General features: G+C 40.3%; 1 protein-coding gene across 1 annotated transcript; it reads right to left on the bottom strand.

Annotated features, from left to right (window-relative positions):
* Positions 1–409: 409 nt before the first annotated feature.
* On the bottom strand, positions 410–22,360 carry slco2a1 (solute carrier organic anion transporter family, member 2A1). Its single transcript, XM_089001343.1, has 14 exons — positions 22,234–22,360; positions 15,342–15,479; positions 13,194–13,356; positions 12,220–12,435; positions 11,028–11,126; positions 10,798–10,943; positions 9,231–9,297; positions 7,893–8,057; positions 7,595–7,799; positions 7,331–7,478; positions 3,713–3,876; positions 3,551–3,615; positions 2,082–2,202; positions 410–903 (listed from the first exon to the last, which is right to left on the bottom strand). Exons 1-14 carry the CDS (start codon positions 22,249–22,251, stop codon positions 783–785), a joined length of 1,836 nt encoding a protein of 611 aa, XP_088857469.1. The 5' UTR covers positions 22,252–22,360; the 3' UTR covers positions 410–782.
* Between the last annotated feature and the right edge of the window lie 90 nt (positions 22,361–22,450).

Here is a 22,450-nt window from a genome sequence, read left to right as displayed (position 1 = left end):
CAAGGGCACTTTACAGTAAATGTAAATTTATAATAATAATGTATGTGTATTCAATAGGGACATTCAGTGTATTAACTAACTAACTATCTAGCTAGCTATTAGCTATATAACTATCAAGGTGGCTAGCTATCTGTTGGCTGTTTATTAGCTATCTACGACCTGATTAGCTAGCTTTCTATCTATTTACTTCCGGGTTGAGTGAATGCTGGCGCATGTGGCTGCCGCTGCTCACCCACAGAATTCTGTGACTGTAAAGTGACCTTGAGAGTTTTAAAAGGCACTGATAAATGAAATGTATTATTATTATTATTATTATTATTATTATTATTATTATTATTATTATTATAGAGATATAGATCTACAGACTCTAACACAAATGAATAAAGAATAAAAAAGTGATGTATTTTAATCCAACAATGTAAGGCTTCATTTATTAGTCATTCACTCAAGGGGTAGCAATAACAATTCCAAAAAAATCTTAGCGCTAACTTGATTGTTGTACAGCATGTTTTATTAGAAAGCAAGGATAATGCGGGGGTACGTTGCACCCCGAAAAAAAGGAATGATTAATACAAGTTAAAAAAAAAAAATCAGTGTATAAAATGTACAGCGTGCATTTACACAGTATAAAAAATAATGACTTAAATATTATGCTACACAATTAACAGGCTGTGCATTAGAACCTACCTGACGAGCAGTCGTGAATGTTATTGTACAAGTCCTGTAGAAGTTGTGAGGTATTGCCATTTTCTTTTGGTCTTTTGAGTATTCCCACCTTAATTTTATAGCGCCCCATCGGGCCTTTTCTCAAGAGTGTACTCCTGCGTCCGTAGCACTTTCCAACCCAGGATGGCTAGCAAGGCCACACCCATTACCTTGTAGCCCACCAGCAAGCCCAGGTACCTGCGAAAATAGCAAAAGTGGTTTGAGATCAGAACAGTTTTTGAGTAGAAGATAAAGATAAGGATGGTGAATTATTTGGAATCGATGTGTTTTTATGTTAGGCTCAGAAAAAAAAAGCCAAGCGCCTCTTCGAGAGTTGGTCTTGGAATTTTACTCCGAATGGTTAGAAAATGTGATGTGACAGCCATGTTGTAAAAGTTTTCAAACAGCTCAATAAAGTTTGGGAAATACTATACTGAAGGAGAAATGTTCTAGAATTGTTTTTATTTATCTAGCTATCGAGCTAGCTATCTATTTGCTATCTAGCTAGCTGTCTATCTATCTATTAGCTATCGATTAGCTATATATTAGCTAGCTAACTAGCTTTCTATCTATTTGAGTTACTTTCGGGTTGAACGCACGCTGGCGCATGTGGCTGCCGCTGCTCACCCACAGAAAAATTTATCCTGTGACTGGAAAGTGACCTTGAGTTTTGAAAGGCACTTATAAATGACATGTATTATTATTATTATTATTATTATTATTATTCACTGATCTTAGGGGCCGAAAATGCAGATTTTCCAATGTAAACAAGACTTGTTATGTCATTTATTTGAAGTCAAAGTCAAGTCAAATATTTCAAATACTGTACTAAATAAATGAAATATTACTATTATTTTTATTATTATTATTATTATTATTATTATTATTATTATTATTATTATTATTATTATTATTAAATTGCCATGGTAGTGTGAGGTTCAATTTGGATCGTGCTTTCAACAGAGTTCTTAGAACGTTACCACATAGGCTTGGTCATACTGATGAGGTGATACCAAGGCGAATAGGGCAATCAGGGCCAGTCATAGACCATAATCAGTCAGGACAAAAGAAGTAATCAGTTTAGCCTCAAGGAATAGTCATCTGCACCGCCACCTCTGGACATTACGGAAATTTATATACAGGGCCAGAGCTACCAGCAAATTTTACTTCGCTGACGAAGCATCTCGGATGAGGAGCGAAATGTCCGACATCTTCAAAGAAGTACAGATGACTGTGAAGAAACCTTTTTATCGATCAAATACTGTACGTCTATGAGTTGTAAAAATTGACTACATTCCCACTCAATTGGCGTCACTCGAGTGCTCCACCTTCTTTACAAAAGTCCCTGCGAATCGTGTATTTTGTGCGCCGCTAACCTATTTCTCAAGATATCGTTGTCGTAGTAGCCGCAGCTGAACTTCTTGCCGCACACGCGCTTCCACCAAATGCACGAGGTGTCGATAGCCATGCCGAACAGCGCCGGAGCCGGAAGCCACGCTGAGAACAAGAATGGACATGTAATATTTGGAGGGGATTAAACATTCTAATGGCTTCCCCAAATTTATAACGGCCGCCGAGAGGAAACCGTAACTACAATGTAGCCCGTCACAAAAAAAAATATGAGTTTGACACCCCTGGCTGGCTATCTGGCTGGCTACCTAGCTTGCTATCTATTTGCTGTCTATTAGCTAGCTATCTGGCTGCTACCTAGCTTTCCACCTAGCTGGCTATTTATTTGCTGTCTATTAGCTTGTTATATATTTGCTATCTATTTGCTGTCAATTAGTTAGCTATCTGGCTGGCTACCTATCTTGCTAGCTGGCTATCTATTTGCTATACATTTGCTCTCTATTAGCTAACTATGTGGCTGGCTATCTATTTGCTGTCTATTAGCTAGCTATCTGGCTGGCTACCTAGCTTGCTACCTAGCTGGTTATCTATTTGCTGTCTATTAGCTAGCTATCTGGCTGGCTATCTATTTGCTGTCTATTAGTTAGCTATCTGGCTGGCTATCTATTTGCTGTCTATTAGCTAGCTATCTGGCTGGTTACCTAGCTTGCTACCTAGCTGATTATCTATTTGCTGTCTATTAGCTAGCTATCTGGCTGGCTACCTAGCTGGTTATCTATTTGCTGTCTATTAGCTAGCTCTCTGGCTGGCTACCTAGCTGGTTATCTATTTGCTGTCTATTAGCTAGCTATCTGGCTGGCTACCTAGCTTGCTACCTAGCTGGTTATCTATTTGCTGTCTATTAGCTAGCTATCTGGCTGGCTATCTATTTGCTGTCTATTAGCTAGCTCTCTGGCTGGCTACCTAGCTGGTTATCTATTTGCTGTCTATTAGCTAGCTATCTGGCTGGCTACCTAGCTGTCTATCTATTATCTATATCTGGCTAGCTGGCTATATAGCTATCTATCTATCTATCTATCTATCTATCTATCTATCTATCTATCTATCTATCTATCTATCTATCTATCTATCTATCTATCTATCTATTAGTTATCTAGCTAGCTAGTTAGCTATCTATTACATATCTCACTAGCTATCAATTAGCTATCTAGCTAGCTTTCGATGTTTGAGTTATTCCGGGTTGAGTGAACACTGGCGCGTGTGGCTGCCGCTGCTCACCCACAGAAAAAAAACTGTGACTGTAAAGTGACCTTGAGATTTTTGAAAGGCGCTTCGAAATCAAATGTATGATTATTATTATTGTTGTTGTTATTATTATTATTAACAAAATAAAAATAAAATACAAATAAAAATCCACAATTTTACCATGCCTACATGAACCAAAGCAATAATCAGTCCATTATATTAGCATAAAGCATGAGATATTCTGACTTACCCAAAAGCCTCAAAAGCAAAAACTGAACTCCAATAGCGAAGGATTTCTCTTCAGATGTTACGCTCCTGAATATGACAACAACAAATAAAAAACAAACATGATTTGTCACTCACATCCGTTTCCGAGTTCAGCGTAGAAGAAGAGCAACCGCGACGGCCTGACCTGAGCAGCATCATGTACATGGGATTGTGGGTAAGGCAGGCGATTAGCGCCCCCGCCGATAGCATCAGGATGACGGGCAGCAGGAGGTGAGAGCACTGATTGGCACAGGGCGACGGCCGCGCGTGACCCTGGCTGCCCGTGATGCACCTGCAGTTGGTGTACAGCTAATAAAAAACAAACAAAAAAAAAACACCTCCAGTTTACTGTCAAACGCAACATAAAATGAAAGTCTGCTAGCTACATGATAACACACAACGTACAGCGCATACTGTCATAGGTGAGCTAATAAATAGCATTATATTAGAGGGTATAGGATTAGGTGTTTCCACCAAACCTCCATTAACAAGACTCTCTGGGGTGTATTCTTTATCCTCTGTGAAGAACGATGAACATTACTATGAGGTACAGTGATACCTTGGCTTACGAAGTTAATTGGTTCCCAGATAGTGTTTGTAAGGTGAAAAGTGTGTATTCCAAACATTATTTTCCCATTGGAAATCATTAAAATGAGAATAATCCGTTTCCAGGTCCCAGTAAAACACAATTTTCAACTAAATAAGCCCTAAAACTACACATAATATACCTTATTTTATGTATAATAAATGTGGTATGGTATTGTAATTAAAGAAATAAACTGTACTGTATAATAAAGTCGTTTTATTTGCTTTTGTGATGGTCGTTGGATGGCTTGATGAAATTGATAGCTTTTTGCATAAAGTGTCTCAAGGAGCTCTGAGTTGTACATCTTTGAAGTTATGATATTGCAACAGCAACAAATGCAGGCAGACACACTCGAAACTTCATTAATAGCTGGCTCCCTTGCTTGTATGTTCTCTTCAAATTGTACAGATGGCTTGTGCGTGTTATTTGTGGAGCCTGATTGATGGGATATTTTAACCTTGCAGTCTACACTCTGCCTTTGAACTATCAATAAAGTTGATACGTGTCCAAATTTCACTGTTTTCTATCCATTTTCTCACTATTTCACTTTTGTTTTTTTGGTTTCAAGCTCTGTCGTCTCCCTTTCGTGTGTGTGTGTGTGTGTGTGTGTGTGTGTGTGTGTGTGTGTGTGTGTGTTTCTTTAACCCCTCCATTACTGCTGTGTGTGTCCCTTGCCTCCTCTTCCACGGATCTTGACCAATCACGTGCGGCTTTAACCGAAGACTGGGGGCGTGGAATATAGGGGAAAAAAAAGCCGATTGCCATTTTAGGAGCTCCAAGAACCGGCTCGTTCGCAAGCGACCCATCACTCATTGTGGCACTGCGTGTGTTTCCCGAAAAATAGTTTGTATGCCAAGATTTAACGTTTTTAAGGCAAAAAAGTTCGTTAGCTTAAGCGTTCGTAAACTGAGGTATCACTGTAGTTTAAAAAAATACTCTATATTTTATTTATTATTCATACACAGCCATGTATCTATTTTTTTATTTACCCATTTATTTATTGATTTCCTCATTTATTTACAGTAAAGTCTCGTTATATCGATATTCAAGGGAGTCCGAAAAAATATCGATATAACCGGGACTATCGATATATCCGACCCTGTTTGCATGTAATTTTCTCCGTGCGTGCATAGAAATAGTATCGATATAACCGGGACTATCAATATATCAGATATCGATATAACGAGACTTTACTGTATTTATCTATTTAGTTAGCTAGTTATCTATCCATTCAAGTATTTATTTTAAGAAGGTGAGAAAACAATGCAATGCGCATTGAATATCATGAGCAGCTTCTTCTTATCGTAGCATTTTTTTTTTCTTTCTTGACAGTAGCCCAGCAGGGAAACAAAAACGTGTCCGTGTCTGAATGCTAATTTTTAAGCGGCAGGACCACTGAAACAAATCTGAAATATGTGCGGGCGAATGAATGTGGGCCATTACTGAAACCAAGCACGGCGTCTGCTTCTGGGAGTGACAACCTGACGGGGTCTCTAGACACAGCTTGGATTGTTTTATTGCTATTGCGGTCACAGACGTCCATTTTTTTTAATGTGGTCGCTTTGCAGTGTTTTTGTGGATATGTTTTTCAATGTTCTTTTTTTTAATAGATTCTCCAATGTCGCAAGCGTACATTCAATATACTCGGCGTGTAAGTGTTCAATGCTTTTTTTTCAAAATGCGTGTTTGGTACCCAATCTTGTGTGCACTCTACAGCTGTCACTTTGATTTTTTAGAATCCAATCATAGGTGTTTGTTATACAGTAAAGTCTCGTTATATCGATATCGGATATATCGATAGTCCCGGTTATATCGATACTATTTCTATGCACGCATGGAGAAAATTACATGCAAACAGGGTCGGATATATCGATAGTCCCGGTTATATCGATATTTTTTCGGACTCCCTTGAATATCGATATAACGAGACTTTACTGTATTTCTCAAGGTAGTGGGTTCGTCTTTATATTTAAGTGAATGACGCCATTTATTAGTTTTGCTAGTTGCCTTGTTCTTTGTTTGTTTTCCATTAGGCTCTGTCACACTCATGCATGTGTATTTATTTATTTAGTTTATTCTATCTCGCTAGCTAGCGAGAGCTGTCTCTCACTAGCTAGCTAGAACTATCTCTCGCAATCTAGCTAGAGCCATCTATCCATCTAGCTTGCGAGAGCCATCTATCCATCTAGCTAGCAAGAGAGAGCTATCAATCCATCTAGCTAGCGAGAGAGAGCTATCTAACCATCTAGCTAGCGCGAGAGAGCTACCTATCCATCTAGCTAGCGAGGGAGAGCTACCTATCCATCTAGCTAGCGAGAGAGAGCTATCTATCCATCTAGCTAACAAGAGCTATCTAACCATCTAGCTAGCGCGAGAGAGCTACCTATCCATCTAGCTAGCGAGAGAGAGCTACCTATCCATCTAGCTAGCGAGAGAGAGCTACCTATCCATCTAGCTAGCCAGAGCTATTTATCCATCCATCCAGCTAGCTAGAGCTATCTATCCATCCAGCTAGCTAGAGCTATCTATCCATCTAGCTAGCTAGCTAGAGCTATCTATCCATCTAGCTAGCTAGCTAGAGCTATCTATCCATCCAGCTAGCTAGAGCTATCTATCCATCTAGCTAGCTAGCTAGAGATATCTATCCATCTAGATAGCGAGAGCTATCTATCCATCTAGATAGCTCGCTAGAGCTATTTATCCATCTAGATAGCTAGAGCTATCTATCCATCTAGCTAGCTAGCTAGAGCTATCTTTCCATCTAGCTAGCTAACTAGAGCTATCTATCCATTTAGATAGCGAGAGCTATCTATCCATCTAGATAGCGAGAGCTATCTATCTATCTAGATAGCTCGCTAGAGCTATTTATCCATCTAGCTAGCTAGAGCTATCTATCCATCTAGCTAGCTAGCTAGCTAGAGCTATCTATCCATCTAGACAGCTAGATCTATCTATCCATCTAGATAGCTAGCTAGAGCTATTTATCCATCTAGATAGCTAGAGCTACCTATCCATCTCGCTATCCATCTAGCTAGCTATCCATCTAGCTAGAGCTATCTATCCATCCATTCATCCATCCATCTATCCATCCATCTAGCTAGCTATCCATCTAGCTAGAGCTATCTATCATCCATCCAGCCATCTGAATTATTTGACCGAACATGTGACTTACTGTACCTGGACCGTGCGTATTTTGTCGGGGTTCCTGGTGAAATTGACGCAGCCGGCATGGCAGGGAGAGATATACTCCACGCCGTCCGAACCGCACACTGGGTTAAAGGCTGCGGAGGGACACGAGCAGTTGACGTAACAATTGGAAGGGGACCTGCACAAAATGGTACCAAACAGGTCCGACATGATTGATTGATTGATTGATGCATACAAAAATCTTTATGTGAGTCTCAGTTACTTTCAAGGAGACTAAAAATAATATCCGCTCACCCGTGCTGTCCAATCTGGTAGTGATTGACCTGAGAGACTCTGTGCGTGGAGCATCCCATGAAGAAAAGCGGCACGCACATCAACGTGGAAAGGCTCAACATGAGCACAGAGAAACGAGGGATGTTCTTCAGAGACATTCCCGTTCGTTTCATGATCACGCCGCCTACTAGCATGCCGACAGCCACCGCCGGGAGATTCATGGCGCCTACAGAGGACGACGGCGGCGGCGTTGAACGGAGAGTTCAAGAGACCCCCCCCCCCCCCCACACACACACACACGGTGTGAGGTGATACCCACCGACCAACATGGAGCTGTAGGCGGTCGAGGCGCCGTACTGACGCTCCAGGAACTTGTTGAGGAAGGTGGAGAGGCCGGCGATCACAGAGGAGAAGCAACATTGGGACAGGATCAGGACCAGGAAGAAGGGACTCAGAAGCAGGTGCAAGAACATCCTGGGAAACACTGAGTGAGTACAAAAATCAGATGCAGTTAATTCCCGGAGATACTGTCGGTCATTACCACGATATGTTTTTATGTGTTTTGAGGGGTATAAATTTCTATTCCCATCCTCTTCCTCCCTTCACCTCTGTATGCCCCCCCCCCCTGCCAGACTCAGCACGATGGGGGACAGGGCTTTCAGCTGCTCTGCCCCCAAACTCTGGAACTCACTTCCTCCCTGATTCTCTTCCCACCTTCAAATCCCATCTCAAAACACATTTATTTGAAATCACATTTTCTGTGTAGCTCTTTCTCGTTTCTATTTATAACTGTATTTTATTTATTGTATTCTATCTGTGATTGTATTTTATTTATGATAGTACCTATGCTTGTCTGTGACTGTAAAGTGTCCTTGAGAGCTTTGAAAGGCGCTTAAAATATAATATATTATTATTATATAAAGGCAAATTTTAATTAACTCATCACTGCCACTCCCAAATTTATTCAGGAATTGAGCATTTTTTGAGCATTCCCGATTTTTTCGGATTTCGGTTTTTCTTACGGAGGGGTGCATATCAAGCTCCGGTCAGACCCCTGGCAATGTTTTTCCCTCCCACAACAAGCATTTGCCTTTTGTCTATGTTACCGCTTTGCTGTTAAAGCGCTATATAAACAATACGTCTTGTATTTTGTACAGCCGCCCCCATTTCAAGTTCAGATAACTCCAGACCAACATTAACTTTTTTTTGCTGATGAAAGAAGAGAATTTCCCCATTGCGGGACGAATAAAGGTATTCTGATTCTGATTCTGATTCTGAGTCTAAGGTTTCATACAATGGATTGAATGTTTATATAGTCCTAAAACTCAATATTCTGTGGGTCCTGCAATTTGAGTGAAAATAACAAAAACCCTGGCACTGGAGTGGACACATTTTTTGCACATTGTCTAGCAGTGAATGAGTTAAGAGCAACTAACTCCACTGAGTTGAGGAGCTTCATATTGGGTTGCTTTGGAATGCATTATCAAAAGTATATCCGAACAATTCCACATTTCATCAATATTTACTGATTTTTAGCTTAATGCAAATCTTGTTCTGAGCAATCTCAAATGAATGAAGAAAAGTGTTTGAAATTTCAATCATACAATTTGCTTTACAGTTAAAAAAATATTTGGAATAAGGAATGGAAGAGACATACTTTTTAGAAAGTTGAACAAAGAGACGCGAGGCTTCTTGAAGTCCACGTTGGATTCCCTTCCAATCATCTGGAAATATACAAGATTATTTTTTTTTCTATATAAGTACAGTACAACTGCAACATTTTCATAATTAACCTTGCAGTGTTTTTTTTTATGAAAAGTTTATTTTTGGGGGCTAACTAGCATGGAAGTTGGTCGCCACAGCGAATCAGTGTACTCCATCTTCAGAGGTTTGATTTTCATGTTTGTTTTGGCCAAGCTTTTACGTCGGATGCAGTAAAAGTAAAAGTACAATTAAAAGTACAAGTACAAGTAAAAGAACGAGTAAAAGTACAAGTAAAAGTACAGGTACAAGTAAAAGTAGAAGTACAAGTAAAAATACAAATAGAAGTACAGGTAAAAGTAAAAGTAGAAGTACAAGTAAAAATACAAGTACAAGCACAAGTACAAGTAAAAATAAAAGTGAAAATAAAAGTACAAGTACAGGTAAAAGTGAAATTAAAAGTACAAGTAAAAATACAAGTACAAGCACAAGTACAAGTACAAGTAAAAGTAGAAGTACAGGTAAAAGTAAAAGTAGAAGTACAAGTAAAAATACAAGTAGAAGTACAGGTAAAAGTAAAAATAGAAGTACAAGTAAAAATACAAGTACAAGTACAAGTAAAAATAAAAGTACAAGTACAAGTAAAAGTAGAAGTACAGGTAAAAGTGAAATTAGAAGTACAAGTAAAAATACAAGTACAAGCACAAGTACAAGTACAAGTAGAAGTACAGGTAAAAGTAAAAGGAGAAGTACAAGTAAAAATACAAGCACAAGTACAAGTACAAGTACAAGTACAAGTAGAAGTACAGGTAAAAGTAAAAGTACAAGTACAAGTAAAAATACAAGTACAAGCACAAGTACAAGTACAAGTAAAAATAAAAGTACAAGTACAAGTACAAGTACAAGTAAAAGTAGAAGTACAGGTAAAAGTGAAATTAGAAGTACAAGTAAAAATACAAGTACAAGCACAAGTACAAGTACAAGTAAAAGTAATAAAAGTAATAATAATAATAATAATAATAATAATAATAATAATAATAATAAATTTCAGTTCATTTATAAGCACCTTTCAAAACTCTCAAGGTCACTCAACATTATGATATTCTGGACCTTCGCTTGAAAAAAGTCTTGATGGAACGTCCATTGGAGCCGTGCGACTGTTGACATATTGGAGATATTTGAGAAAATTTGGCAAGCGACGGCGTTGTTAGAAAATAAAAGCAGGGGAGACACTTCAGGCATCATCTTGTTAATGAGACACTTTTTAACACGTCTGACATACACAAACCCAAACACAAGAGTGTTGAAAATGTACACCACAAGCGCATTGTCAATACGACGCAACAACAAGTGTTCATCGCCACAAAAAGTGACAAACCGCAATTAAGAGAAAGAAACCACATCAAAAAATTTAAAAACACACGCTTTCCATTGAGGCCAATGAGGCAGAGGTAAAAGCGGTTCTGGTTGCAGTAAGGCGATAAAACCACTAGAGGACGGTAAATCCACGCGGGTGTTCTTACCCGTCCCTCTGAAGGCAGCGAGCGGGGGAAGAAGAAGTACGGCAGGGAAGTGAGCGCCAGGCAGGCCGACGTGATAAGGAGGCCCATCCACCAGGCGCCCACCCAGCGGGGATCACCCGGACTCAGTGCTTGATCCATGCCGCCATCTGCGTGGAACGAAAAAATAAATAAAATTCATGCCCAGCGAGTGTTCTTTTTTTAAGTATGTCACAATGAGTAGCAGTCGTTACCCGAAGTGACTTTGTCCACGTCCACATAAATACGAAGCATCGCGGAGCTCAACAGGAAGCCAAAGGCGGGCCCGCACACGGAAACGGCAAACAAGATGGCTGCCAATGAAAATAAAACTCAATCAAATGGCGAAATCACACGATAAAACGGTTATTGATTTTATGACTGTCTATGGATACAATATAAAACACATATATTGGGTTTGATAAGATTCAAAATTGTGTTGGGGTTTTACAAAAACGTACTTTGGAGTCTTAAACTTGTCTTATGGTTTGGTGAATTTTATTTATTTATGTATGTATGTATTTATTTATTTATTTATTCATTTATTTATTCATGGGGGAGGTGATTACTGTTCAAAGAACAACTTCAGGTTCAATGAGAGTCTATATCAAGGGTGTCAAACTCAAGGCCTGAGGGCCAGATTTGTCCCACCAAATGATTTTATGTGGTCCACGTAAGCAAATCAAAGATGGCAACTTTAATGACTGTCATACCTGTCAACCTATATGTTTTCCCTATATGTTAGATATTTTTAATCATTTCAAATAATGTACGGCATATTACAATATTTATATGGGCAAAATGTGAAACGGTCTTACAAAGACTAATTTGGCTCAAATCCAGTTTGTTTCATTCCTCAAGATGGTGAAAGAAGAAGGTTACGTTCCTCATCAAGTGTTTAATGCTGAGGAAACCGGCCACTCCATTCCATCAAGCTATCAATGACCATCACAAAGGTAAATAAAACGACTTTATGATACAGTACAGCTTATTTCTTTAATTATAATACTGCAGCACATTTATTATACAAAAAATAAGGTATATTTTGTGTAGTTTTAAGGCTTAGAAAATTAGAAAGTAGAAAATTATGTTTTATGGGGACCTGGGAACGGATTATTCTCATTTGAATGGTTTTCTATGGGAAATTATTTTTGGGATACACATTTTTCACCTTACACACTGTGTCTGGGAACCAATTAAGTTCGTAAGCCAAGGTATCACTGTAAACCAAAAAATTGAACAAAAGTAATTACAATGACGACTGCAATTTTTTTCCACCTACAGTGGCTAGGTCTCGACGACAATCAAAACATGACCTTTACTCGAAATCTCTTGAGACATGAGGACGATGAACCGTATGCGGGAACTTTAATCACAGCAACGCGGATTCACCGCGGGGTTGTTCACCTATGTAGAGCGGAGAGTTCCCCGGTGCGGCAAAGTCGTCGATGTAGGAGATCCCGAAGGGCTGCATGGGCACGGAGCCAACGCCAAACAGCAGCTGGGCGGCGGCCATGAGCGTCCACAAGGTTTGAGTGTCGGACAATCGCCTGCTCTCGTCCCTGCCGCAAGACTCGGAAGAAGCGCTGGAGTTCCTCTGCAGGTCGCAAATGTCCTGACGGTCTGAGCAAAGCAATGAAAATGACTTAAAGTGTCCAAAATCTGCAAAAAATTGAGCTGCGAATTGGGCATTTTCAGAAAGTCCCGCCCCCTTTTCGTGACGTCACGCCAATACGTCTTGCATTGCTGGAGAATCAAAACAATGGCTTCAGATTCGGAGAATATACTTTCTTGTTACACATCCAGTTATGAATATGATTCAAATAGTTCTGAAGAGGAAAGCATACATGTTTGCAATCGTATAAAGAATGTATTCCGTGCCATTTTGAGACAACATTGGGGGGAAATGTATCACCAAAAAAGAGGCAGAAAATGGCGACCAAGCTCCTGTGAGGAATATAATCAGCCCATTTCCACAGGCTGATAAATTCCTTTCATGGAGCTTGGTCGCCCTCTTCTGGCTCTTTTTGGTGCAACACGAGGTTTTCAGACCAAACAAGCATTGACGTGATGGAAGGACTGCTACAATGTGTCCTTTTTTTCAGTCAGGGGGCGTTCCTTCCGTGACGTCACGTACAGACTTGTCACCAACTCAAAAACAAGACTTCCGGAATATTCAGCGCGAGTCTTAAAACGTAAAATAGAGCTATATGCGGTGGAATCTTTGTAAAAACGCTCAGTAGAAGTCATTTGAAGCCATTTTACAAATTATGGACACAACTTGTCCTGAGACATCGGTTGTCCTTTAAAGTATGTATTTATTTCTAGGGCAGATTAATCTCATTGAGGTTTGGAGAAAAAAAATAGAGCAAAAGACTCACTCAGCAGCACCGAGTCATATTCATACGGCCGTGACAGGAAGTGCGGCAGGGCGAGCATTATGGCGCTAATGGACATCAACAGTCCGCCGATCCCGATGAGGCGAGGGCGATGCACGCGATTCCCAAAGTAGCTCAGGAAAACGATCAACAGGCAGTTGCTCACCTGGGGAGACCGATAAGACAATTGACGCTTGACTTGAAGTGAATGTGGAATTACCTCCCCTCCCTCACATCGTTTTTAAGAAAAACTTTATTAGTTTCACAATGAACAAATTCCTTCCTTCCACCCACCCGACTCCATCCATTCACCGGACTGCATCTATCCATCCATGCACGCACCAAACTCCCTCCATCCATCCATCAGACAGCATCTATCCATCCACCCTTCATCCATCCATCCATCCACCATCCACCCCCACCTCCATCCATCCATTCTTTCTTCCAACCATCCATTCTTCCACCTAGCCATCCTTTCTTCCATCCATCCACTCGACTCCATCCATCCATCCATCCACCCATCCAACTCCATCCATTCGCCCACCCGACTCCACCCATCCATCCATTCACCTGACTGCATATATCCATCTATCTATCCACCCACCCACCTAACTCCATCCATCAATCCTTCCTTCCTTCCTTCCATCCATCCCCCCGATGGCATCTATCTATCCATCCATCCTTTCATCCACCCAACCACCTCCATCCATCCATTCTTTCTTCCAACCATCCATTCTTCCACCTGGCCATCCTTTCTTCCATCCATCCACTCGACTCCATCCATCCAAACGCAACTCCATCCATCCTTCCATCCATCCACCCATCTACCCATCCAACTCCATCCATCCGCCCACCCGACTCCATCCATCCATCCATTCACCTGACTGCATCTATCCATCTACCCATCCACCCACCACCTAACTCCATCCATCAATCCTTCCATCCATCCATCCATCCCCCTGATGGCATCTATCTATCTATCTATCTATCTATCTATCTATCCATCCTTCCATCCACCCACCCACCTCCATCCATCCATTCTTTATTTCATCCATCCATTTTCATCTAGCCAGCCTTTCTTCCATCCATCCACTCGACTCCATCCATCCAAACACAACTCCATCCATCCTTCCATCCACCCACCCAACTCCATCCATCCATCCACTCCACCCATCCATCCATTCACCTGACTGCATCCATCCATCCATCCACCCACCTCCATCCATCCATTCTTTATTTCATCCATCCATTCTTCCATCTAGCCAGCCTTTCTTCCATCCATCCACTCGACTCCATCCATCCATTCTTTATTTCATCTATCCATTCTTCCATCTAGCCAGCCTTTCTTCCATCCATCCACTCGACTCCATCCATCCAAACTCAACTCCACCCATCCATCCATCCATCCTTCCATCCACCCACCCATCCAACTCCATCCATCCATCCATCCACTCCACCCATCCATCCATTCACCTGACTGCATCCATCCATCCATCCATCCACCCACCTCCATCCATCCATTCTTTATTTCATCCATCCATTCTTCCATCTAGCCAGCCTTTCTTCCATCCATCCACTCGACTCCATCCATCCCAACTCAACTCCACCCTTCCATCCACCCACCCATCCAACTCCATCCATCTATCCACTCCACCCATCCATCCATTCACCTGACTGCATCTATCCATCCATCCTCCCACCCAACTCCATCCATCCACCCACCCAACTCCATACTACCTGCCATCCATCCATCCATCCATCCATCCATCCATCCAGTCACCCGACTCCATCCATACACCTGACTGGATTTATCCATCCATCCATCCATTCATCCAACCATCCATCCATCCTTCCCGACATCCACCCACCCGACTCCATCCATCTATCCATCCGTCATAACTATGCATCGGATCGCTCAACATTTCCCGAGCCTCCGTAGTACACTCCCCTTTCAAGTGGCCGTTACGAATCACAGCGCCTGACAAACAAACACAATTAAATAAATAGTCAAGACCCCATTTCACGCGCACCAAAAATGCAATCCTGACCCAGAGGCTTGTTCACCGTTCCCTCTTTTGTCATGAGTGCATCTGAGAAGCCAGATAGCATTGCCGGTGTTGTTGGCTCTCTTTCTCTCTCGCCGTTTCTTACCTCGTGCAAGGAGGACAGGGTTCCTGTGGAGTAGCTGCTGAGGCCGTAGCGTTTCTCCACCGTGCTGAGGCTGCTCTTGAAGTAGGAGCTGTACAGCAGCTGGGAAAACTGCAGCAGACCGTGACACAGCACGAACACCTTTCGGGACAAATGGTGGGATTCATCATCATATCATGCCAAATAGCTTTTAACGGAAATCCCTAACCACTCTGGTTCCCCAAATCGTATTTGACGAGCTTTGATGTAGAGAGTAAACCTTGATAGATTTGTGGTTAGCAAATAAAAGATGTGCTCGGGTTCACTCGGTAAACACGGGGGCCTCAAAATGCCTGGAACGCAAATTGGCAACACACAAGTATTCCTTTGTTGCCGATGTCGATTCAATCGGTTGTAAATCAATGATGGCAAGGGCCAGTTTTACACTTGAACGATCCTCACTGATGGATTCGATGAGGCTTCTAATCATCTTTGATGTTTCAAAAACAAATTCATTCATCAGGTTCAAGAACGCTGCTGAACTCATTCACTGCCGGACGATGTGCAAAAATGTGTCCACGCCAGGGCCAGGGTTTTTGTCATTTTCACTCAAATCGCAGGACACACAGAATATTGAGTTTTAGAACTACATAAACATTCAATTCAGCATAAGAAATCTTCTTTCATCAGGAAAAAAAGGGTCATATGGGTCTGTAGTTATCTGAGCTTGAAATGGGGGCGGCTGTAGAAAATACAACTCATACATATTATTTGATATAGCGCTTTAACCACAGCTGAAGCTGTAACAAAGTGCTAACATGGACAAAAGGCAAATACTGCCCCCTCGTGAAAGGGAAAAAACATCGCCAGAGGTCTGACCAGCGCTTTATCGGCACTCTTGCAAGAAAAAAAAACAACACCCAAACAAATTCGGGACTGGCGCTCCACGTCGTCACACTTTTCAATTCCCGAAAAAATCCTAACTTGTCGCGAATTACACTAACGTTCGCAAAAACATGTTCTGGCAGAATAAGTTTTTGTGAACGCTTTGTTGTAAACTTGAAAAACGGTCTTCGATTTTTACAAGCACAAATTAGGCTAAGCCATCTTTGATGTTGAAGAAATGTGCAAGTTGTGTTGATGTTTATGAATTAAAATGTCTATGTTCTGTTGTTTTATAGTTACTGGCGCTTGGGACGTCCAGGGGCGAGCTATTCGAATGAAGACAACTTTTTTTTAAACGAATGTCTCACTTAAATTTACATATACTCCCAATAAATAGCTTGGCAAAGGGCTGCAGAGGTTGGGCGTCGGTCATGAATGGCTGCATCCCCTGCCGGCAGTAAAAGAAAGCCTTTGTTCACAGTGTCTGATTATACTATACAGTTTACCAAAAAGCTTCACCGGGGTCATAAAATATTTTTGAGGCATTCATAAAAACATGTCACAAGTGTCTTTGATGTTCCCAAAACATCTATGCCTTGTTTCGATAAGATCCTAAGAGTCTTTCATTGACAGTAAAGTCTCGTTATATCGATATTCAAGGGAGTCCGAAAAAATATCGATATAACCGGGACTATCGATATATCCGATATCGATATAACGAGATTTTAATATAAACGTGCATAGAATAGTATCGATACAGTAAAGACTATCGATATATCGATATCGATATAACGAGAGTTTAATATAAATCGATAGACTTTTATGCACGCACAGTAAAGTTACATTATAACGATATCGGATATATCGATAGTCCCGGTTATATCGATATTTTTCGGACTCCCTTGAATATCGATATAACGAGACTTTACTGTATTTTCATAAAAAGTTGAAGAAGACAACAGAGGCCCGTTCGAACAGTCAAGTAGTAAAGCGGCGTGTTGATTCATGAAGTGCTACGATGAAAGATGTAAGATGGTAAGTGTCCTCCCATGTTTCAACGCGCTTCGTACCTTCTTCATACCTGCTGCGACGGAAACAATCGAGGGAAGTCTAACGTCTAACGTCTCAAATGCTTTCATGATGAAGCGACGCAACCCCTGACGCGTCTGTGGATTGAATATCCACGAGGGAATCTCTGCTGTTGTTTTTCTTTTATACAGTCAAAGAAAACGCAACAACGGAAATGCGCAAACATTCCCAAGATAGATCACGGAATAAACATCGCTCATTGTGTGAGGGGACATGAAAGGCGTTTAGTTGACGATAGATGTCACGACAACAGGGGTTCTTTACACAACGTGTGGTGAGCCGCTTGATTTATTGCCATGAAAAATAAAAAAACACAGTAAAACCACGTACACAACAAATTAATAAATTGCAAAAGTTGACATCAATTACAGTAAGTACAGTGTTACCTTGGCTTACGAACTTAATTGGTTCCCAGAGTGTGTAAGGCGAAAAGTGTGTATCCCAAAAATTAATTTCCCATAGGAAACCATTAAAATGATAATAATCCATTCCGAGGTCCCCATAAAACATAATTTTCTACTTTCTAATTTTCTAGGCCTTAAAACGACACAAAATATTACATATTTTATGTCTAATAAATGTGCTATGGTATTATAATTAAAGAAATAGTCTGTACGGTATAATAAAGTCATTTTATTTACCTTTGTGATGGTCGTTGATGGCTTGATGGAATGGAGTGGCCGGTTTCCTCAGCATTAAACACTTGATAAGGAATGTAACCTTCTTCTTTCACCATCTTGAGGGATGATCCCTTGGAGGTGCTTTATCTGTGATAATTTTATCTAGTTCCTCATGAATTGTGTTCTGTTTAGCTGGGTTGATAGCTTTTTGCATCAAGTGTACAGATGGCTTGTGCGGGTCGTTTGTGTAGCCTGATTGATGGGATATTTTAACCTTGCAGTCTACACTCTGCCTTTGAACTATCAAAGTTGAAACTGTCTCACTGTTGTCTGCCTGTCTCTTTAATGTTTAAACCACATCCCCTAACTGCTGCGTCCTTGACCAATCACGTGGCTTTAACCGAAAACTGGGGCCGGGAATAGAGGACCAAAACAGGCTGCCATTTTCTTTTAGGATAACGGGCTTGTTCGCGAACGACACATCACTCATTGAGGCAGCTCTGTGTGTATCCGGAAAAAAGTTCAAAGGCCAAGGTAAAATTTTCATAAATTTAACGTTCGTAAACCGAAAGGTTCGTAAGCCAAGGGGTTCGTGAACCGAGGTATCACTGTAATTAATAAATTGCAAGATTTGACATCGATCAATTACAGTTTGTTCTTTTATCAAGTGAGTGTAATTTACTCCCCGACCAATCATAGACAGATTGCAAAGTTGACGCACATGAATCGCTTTCGACGGCCACATAAAACGACAAGGTAGGCCGGATTTGGCCCCCTGGCCTTGAGTTTGACACCTGTAAATTGTATTTGACGCATGCGTAAACATACTTTGGGTTCAATGACGTTTGTGAAAATGTATTTTTAGGAGCAGCAACAGATTGTCATTTATTTGACATCTAATTCACTGCCAATCACAAATTTATTTGGGAATTGAAAATATGACGTAGAGTTCGGGTTTTGTTTTTTCTCGTCTGGGTGCTGATAAAGCGATGGCCATGGCCTTTGGCAATGTATTTTCACTTCCACAAGGTGTCAGCATTTACCTTTTGTCCATGTTAGCGCTTTGTTACAGCTTCAGCTGTTGTTAAAGCGCTACATAAACCAATATGTATGTATTGCATTGTATTTTGGACAGCCGCCCCCATTTCGATCTCATATAACTCCAGGTCCATATAACTTAGGAATTAACTCTTTTTTTCTGATAAAAGAAGAGAGTCTAAGGTTTTTTACTGTGCATTGGGTGTTTATGTAGTCCTAAAACTCAATATTCTGTTGGTCTTGGAATTCGAGTGACAATGACAAAAACCCTGGCACTGGAGTGGACACGTTTTTGCACATGTCTGGCAGTGAATGAGTTAATGCTATTTTCCATATACTGTAGAGCTAGCTAGCATTTTGGATTGGAAGTCGTTAGATGGCAGTGGCGGCGTACCTTTTGTTATATCTGTTGACTGTATCAATCTCAATCTGTCATTCCCTTTTGTCTTCTACAATAGCGATGACGGAAATATCGGTGAAGAATTTATGTTGCAATCCTACTTGGTGTGTGTGTGTGTGTGTGTGTGTGTGTGTGTGTGTGTGTGTGTGTGTGTGTGTGTGTGTGTGTGTGTGTGTGTGTGTGTGTGTGTGTGTGTGTGTGTGTGTTTACCGCAGAATGTGTGCCAATGGAATTGAGCAAATACAGAGCTCTGAATGAACATTGTGTTCTGGAGCCAAGAAAAGGTGGATTTATGATGTAGTTCAAAAGGAGATGAATAAACAAAGTTATGACACAAATGGGAATCCACTTGGTGCGCAACTACTCCCATTATCAAAACACAACAGAATGGGGTTGTGGAGTGCAAATTCATCAGGTAGTAGCGCATCGAGCAGCGGTTCTCAAAGTTTTTACACCTGGGGCCAAAATCCACCCCACCTGCCATAAAAATAATGACATTTTTGACAAACATCACTTGGACCAACCTGGAAAAACACTAGCTCGTGGGCCAATCTGTTCATCCGTAAACAATTCGGAAGGTCACGTGTAAGGCCAGTCCCTGATTCAAATACATTGATACCTTGGCTAACGGACTTAATTGGTTACCAGACAGAGTGTGTACGGCGAAAAGTGTGTATCCCAAAAATTAATTTCCCATAGGAAACCATTCAAATGAGAATAATCCGTTCCAAGGTCCCCCTAAAACATAATTTTCTAAGCCTTAAAACTACACAAAATATATCTTATTTTATGTATAATAAATGTGCTATGATATTATAATTAAAGAAATAAACTGTACTGGTAAAATTTTCATAAATTTAACGTTTGTAAACTGAAGTTTGTAAGCCAAGGGGTTCCTAAACCGAGGTATCACTGTACGATTACGAACGCTTTAGCTCACAAACTTTTCGCCTTAGGAACATTACATTCGCAAGAATATAATCTTGGCTAATGAACTAGTTTTCCGCGAACAAACCATACCACGCAGCGCCACGGTGTGGGGACACGGCTACCAGGGGACAGTTTTAAGTGAGGGTATTATCGCCGAGAACGCACGGCAACTTCATTCGGATATAATCAAGAGGAAACTACATCAACGACCATCACAAAAGTAAATAAAACGACTTTATTATATAGTACAGTATATTTCTTTAATTACAATACAATTGCACATTTATTATATGTAAAATAAGATATATTTTGTGTATTTTAAAATACTTATTTAGTAGAAATTTATGTTTTATGGGCACCTGGGATTTGATTACTTTAATTTTTAATTTCTTATGGGAAATAAATGTTCGGCAGACGAACTTTTCGCCTTACACACACACTTTCTGGGAACCAATTAAGTGAAGAAGTTGAGGTATCACTGTACTCACGTTCAGATTTTGGGGACTTTGGGAATTGACAGAAAAACGCATCTAAACTAATCGAGGGAAGCTTCATTCCGCAACAAGACAATGACCCTGAAACACACTGCCAACACAACAAAGGACTTTGTCATGGGGGGATGAACTGAAGAGTCTTTCAATCACTGGACCATAACTCAATAGAGCATTCAATTCACCTCTTGAAGAGGAAAATGAATAGAGAACCACCCAGAAACCAATTGGAATTGAAAGAGGCTGCGGTAAAAGGCCTGGAAAAGCATTTCAAGCTTGATGAAATTACTACAATTGAGTGTTTTACCACCACTTTAAAATTAATTTTAATGCTTTAAAAAATGTGTGAGTCCCTCTAGATGTAAAAACCCCAAATTGAAACAAATAGCACGACAAACGTTTCTTTTTAATTTCACGACCTATGGGTATGTTTTTATAATGTAAACTACAAACTAGTTGAATGGCATTTTCTATTGTCATTTTTAATTTGTAGTTACTTTTGGCGGGGTTACATTCATGGCATCGAATTTACCTCAAGGCACGATGGTGTTACATAATCGGCAAAACTGCTTGTTACAATCACGCTTTTAACGTCACATTGTTCTATTTGTTTATGTAATAATATTACTACCGTAATATTATTGTACTTAAACCGTGGTTGCACTATTGGTAAATGTAAATAACATGATTTGTTATTTACATACACGTACAGTTGGGTTGTATTTACTGTAACTTTCAAGCTCGAGACATTTTCTATTGCACTTCGAGAAGTGATTTGAAGACGAATTTTGATTCGTTTATATTTTAAGTACAAAAGTATAGTTCCCTTATTATCTAATTCGCGCAAACGTCAAAATGTAAGCGTAAAATACAAAAAAATATATGTTCGTGAGGGAATAATAGTCGTTTTGATCGTAACTTTAGAACAACAAGCTAATGCATTTAAATGTTAGCCAAACGGGTACATCTCGTATTACATGTAATTTCATTATAAACCTAAGCGCTAAAAATGAAAATTACCATGATAAACGTCAGACAAAAAAACGATCGTTTTGTGACATAATTAATTTAAAATTCGGAAAAACCAAAATACGGGACATTGACGAGAATAGGGATGGTTGGAATTGACATAAGTGTCAATAAAGTAATTATTATCGTAATTATTATCGTAATTTTTTTTCGATGGAAGGTGGTTTTAAAAATTGACAGTTAACATTTTAAAAAAAGTTTATTTTTCTGATTCGTCTGCATTAATCGTCAGTTCAATACTCATTACAGTGATTTTACAAAATAAACACATTTATATCTGACGTAAAACGACTCGCAGTCGAAGAATTGTTGACATTAGCAGAGTGGGGGTACGAGGGGGGGGACGTTCACCTGCAAATAAAATAAGTTACCAAGCGAGTGAAAATTGAGGTTTTACTACCGGCGAGTGGACGAATAATAAATCTGGCGTTTACCTTAATGCTGCGGAACATCCTAATCCTCCTGTAGGTTTCTTCACGTCTTTTGCTGGAATGAAGTCAAATGAACCGTGCGGGGATCGGTGAGTTGCCAGTGCGCACGCGCGTGGCTTTTTATTTACATACTTTCCCTCCGGTGAGAGCCCCGCGTGTGACGTCACAGCACAACACCGGCTGGCCATTGGCTGAGTCACAAGCGCTTCGTATTTAACGT

This window comes from Hippocampus bargibanti, linkage group LG07 (assembly GCF_051943395.1).
Source record: "Hippocampus bargibanti isolate YZ-2025 linkage group LG07, ASM5194339v1, whole genome shotgun sequence".
Classification (NCBI taxonomy): Eukaryota; Metazoa; Chordata; class Actinopteri; order Syngnathiformes; family Syngnathidae; genus Hippocampus; species Hippocampus bargibanti.
The sequence above is the reverse complement of the archived record's forward strand: the minus strand, read 5'-3'. Positions and strand labels throughout refer to the sequence as shown.

Excerpts from the sequence above, each read along its gene's own strand:
- slco2a1 (XM_089001343.1), bottom strand. Across the intron at positions 7,800-7,892 it reads CTACAGCTCCATGTTGGTCG|GCGCCATGAATCTCCCGGCG; the intron begins GTGGGTATCACC and ends CGTCCTCTGTAG. Across the intron at positions 904-2,081 it reads AACGATATCTTGAGAAATAG|GTACCTGGGCTTGCTGGTGG; the intron begins GTTAGCGGCGCA and ends CTATTTTCGCAG.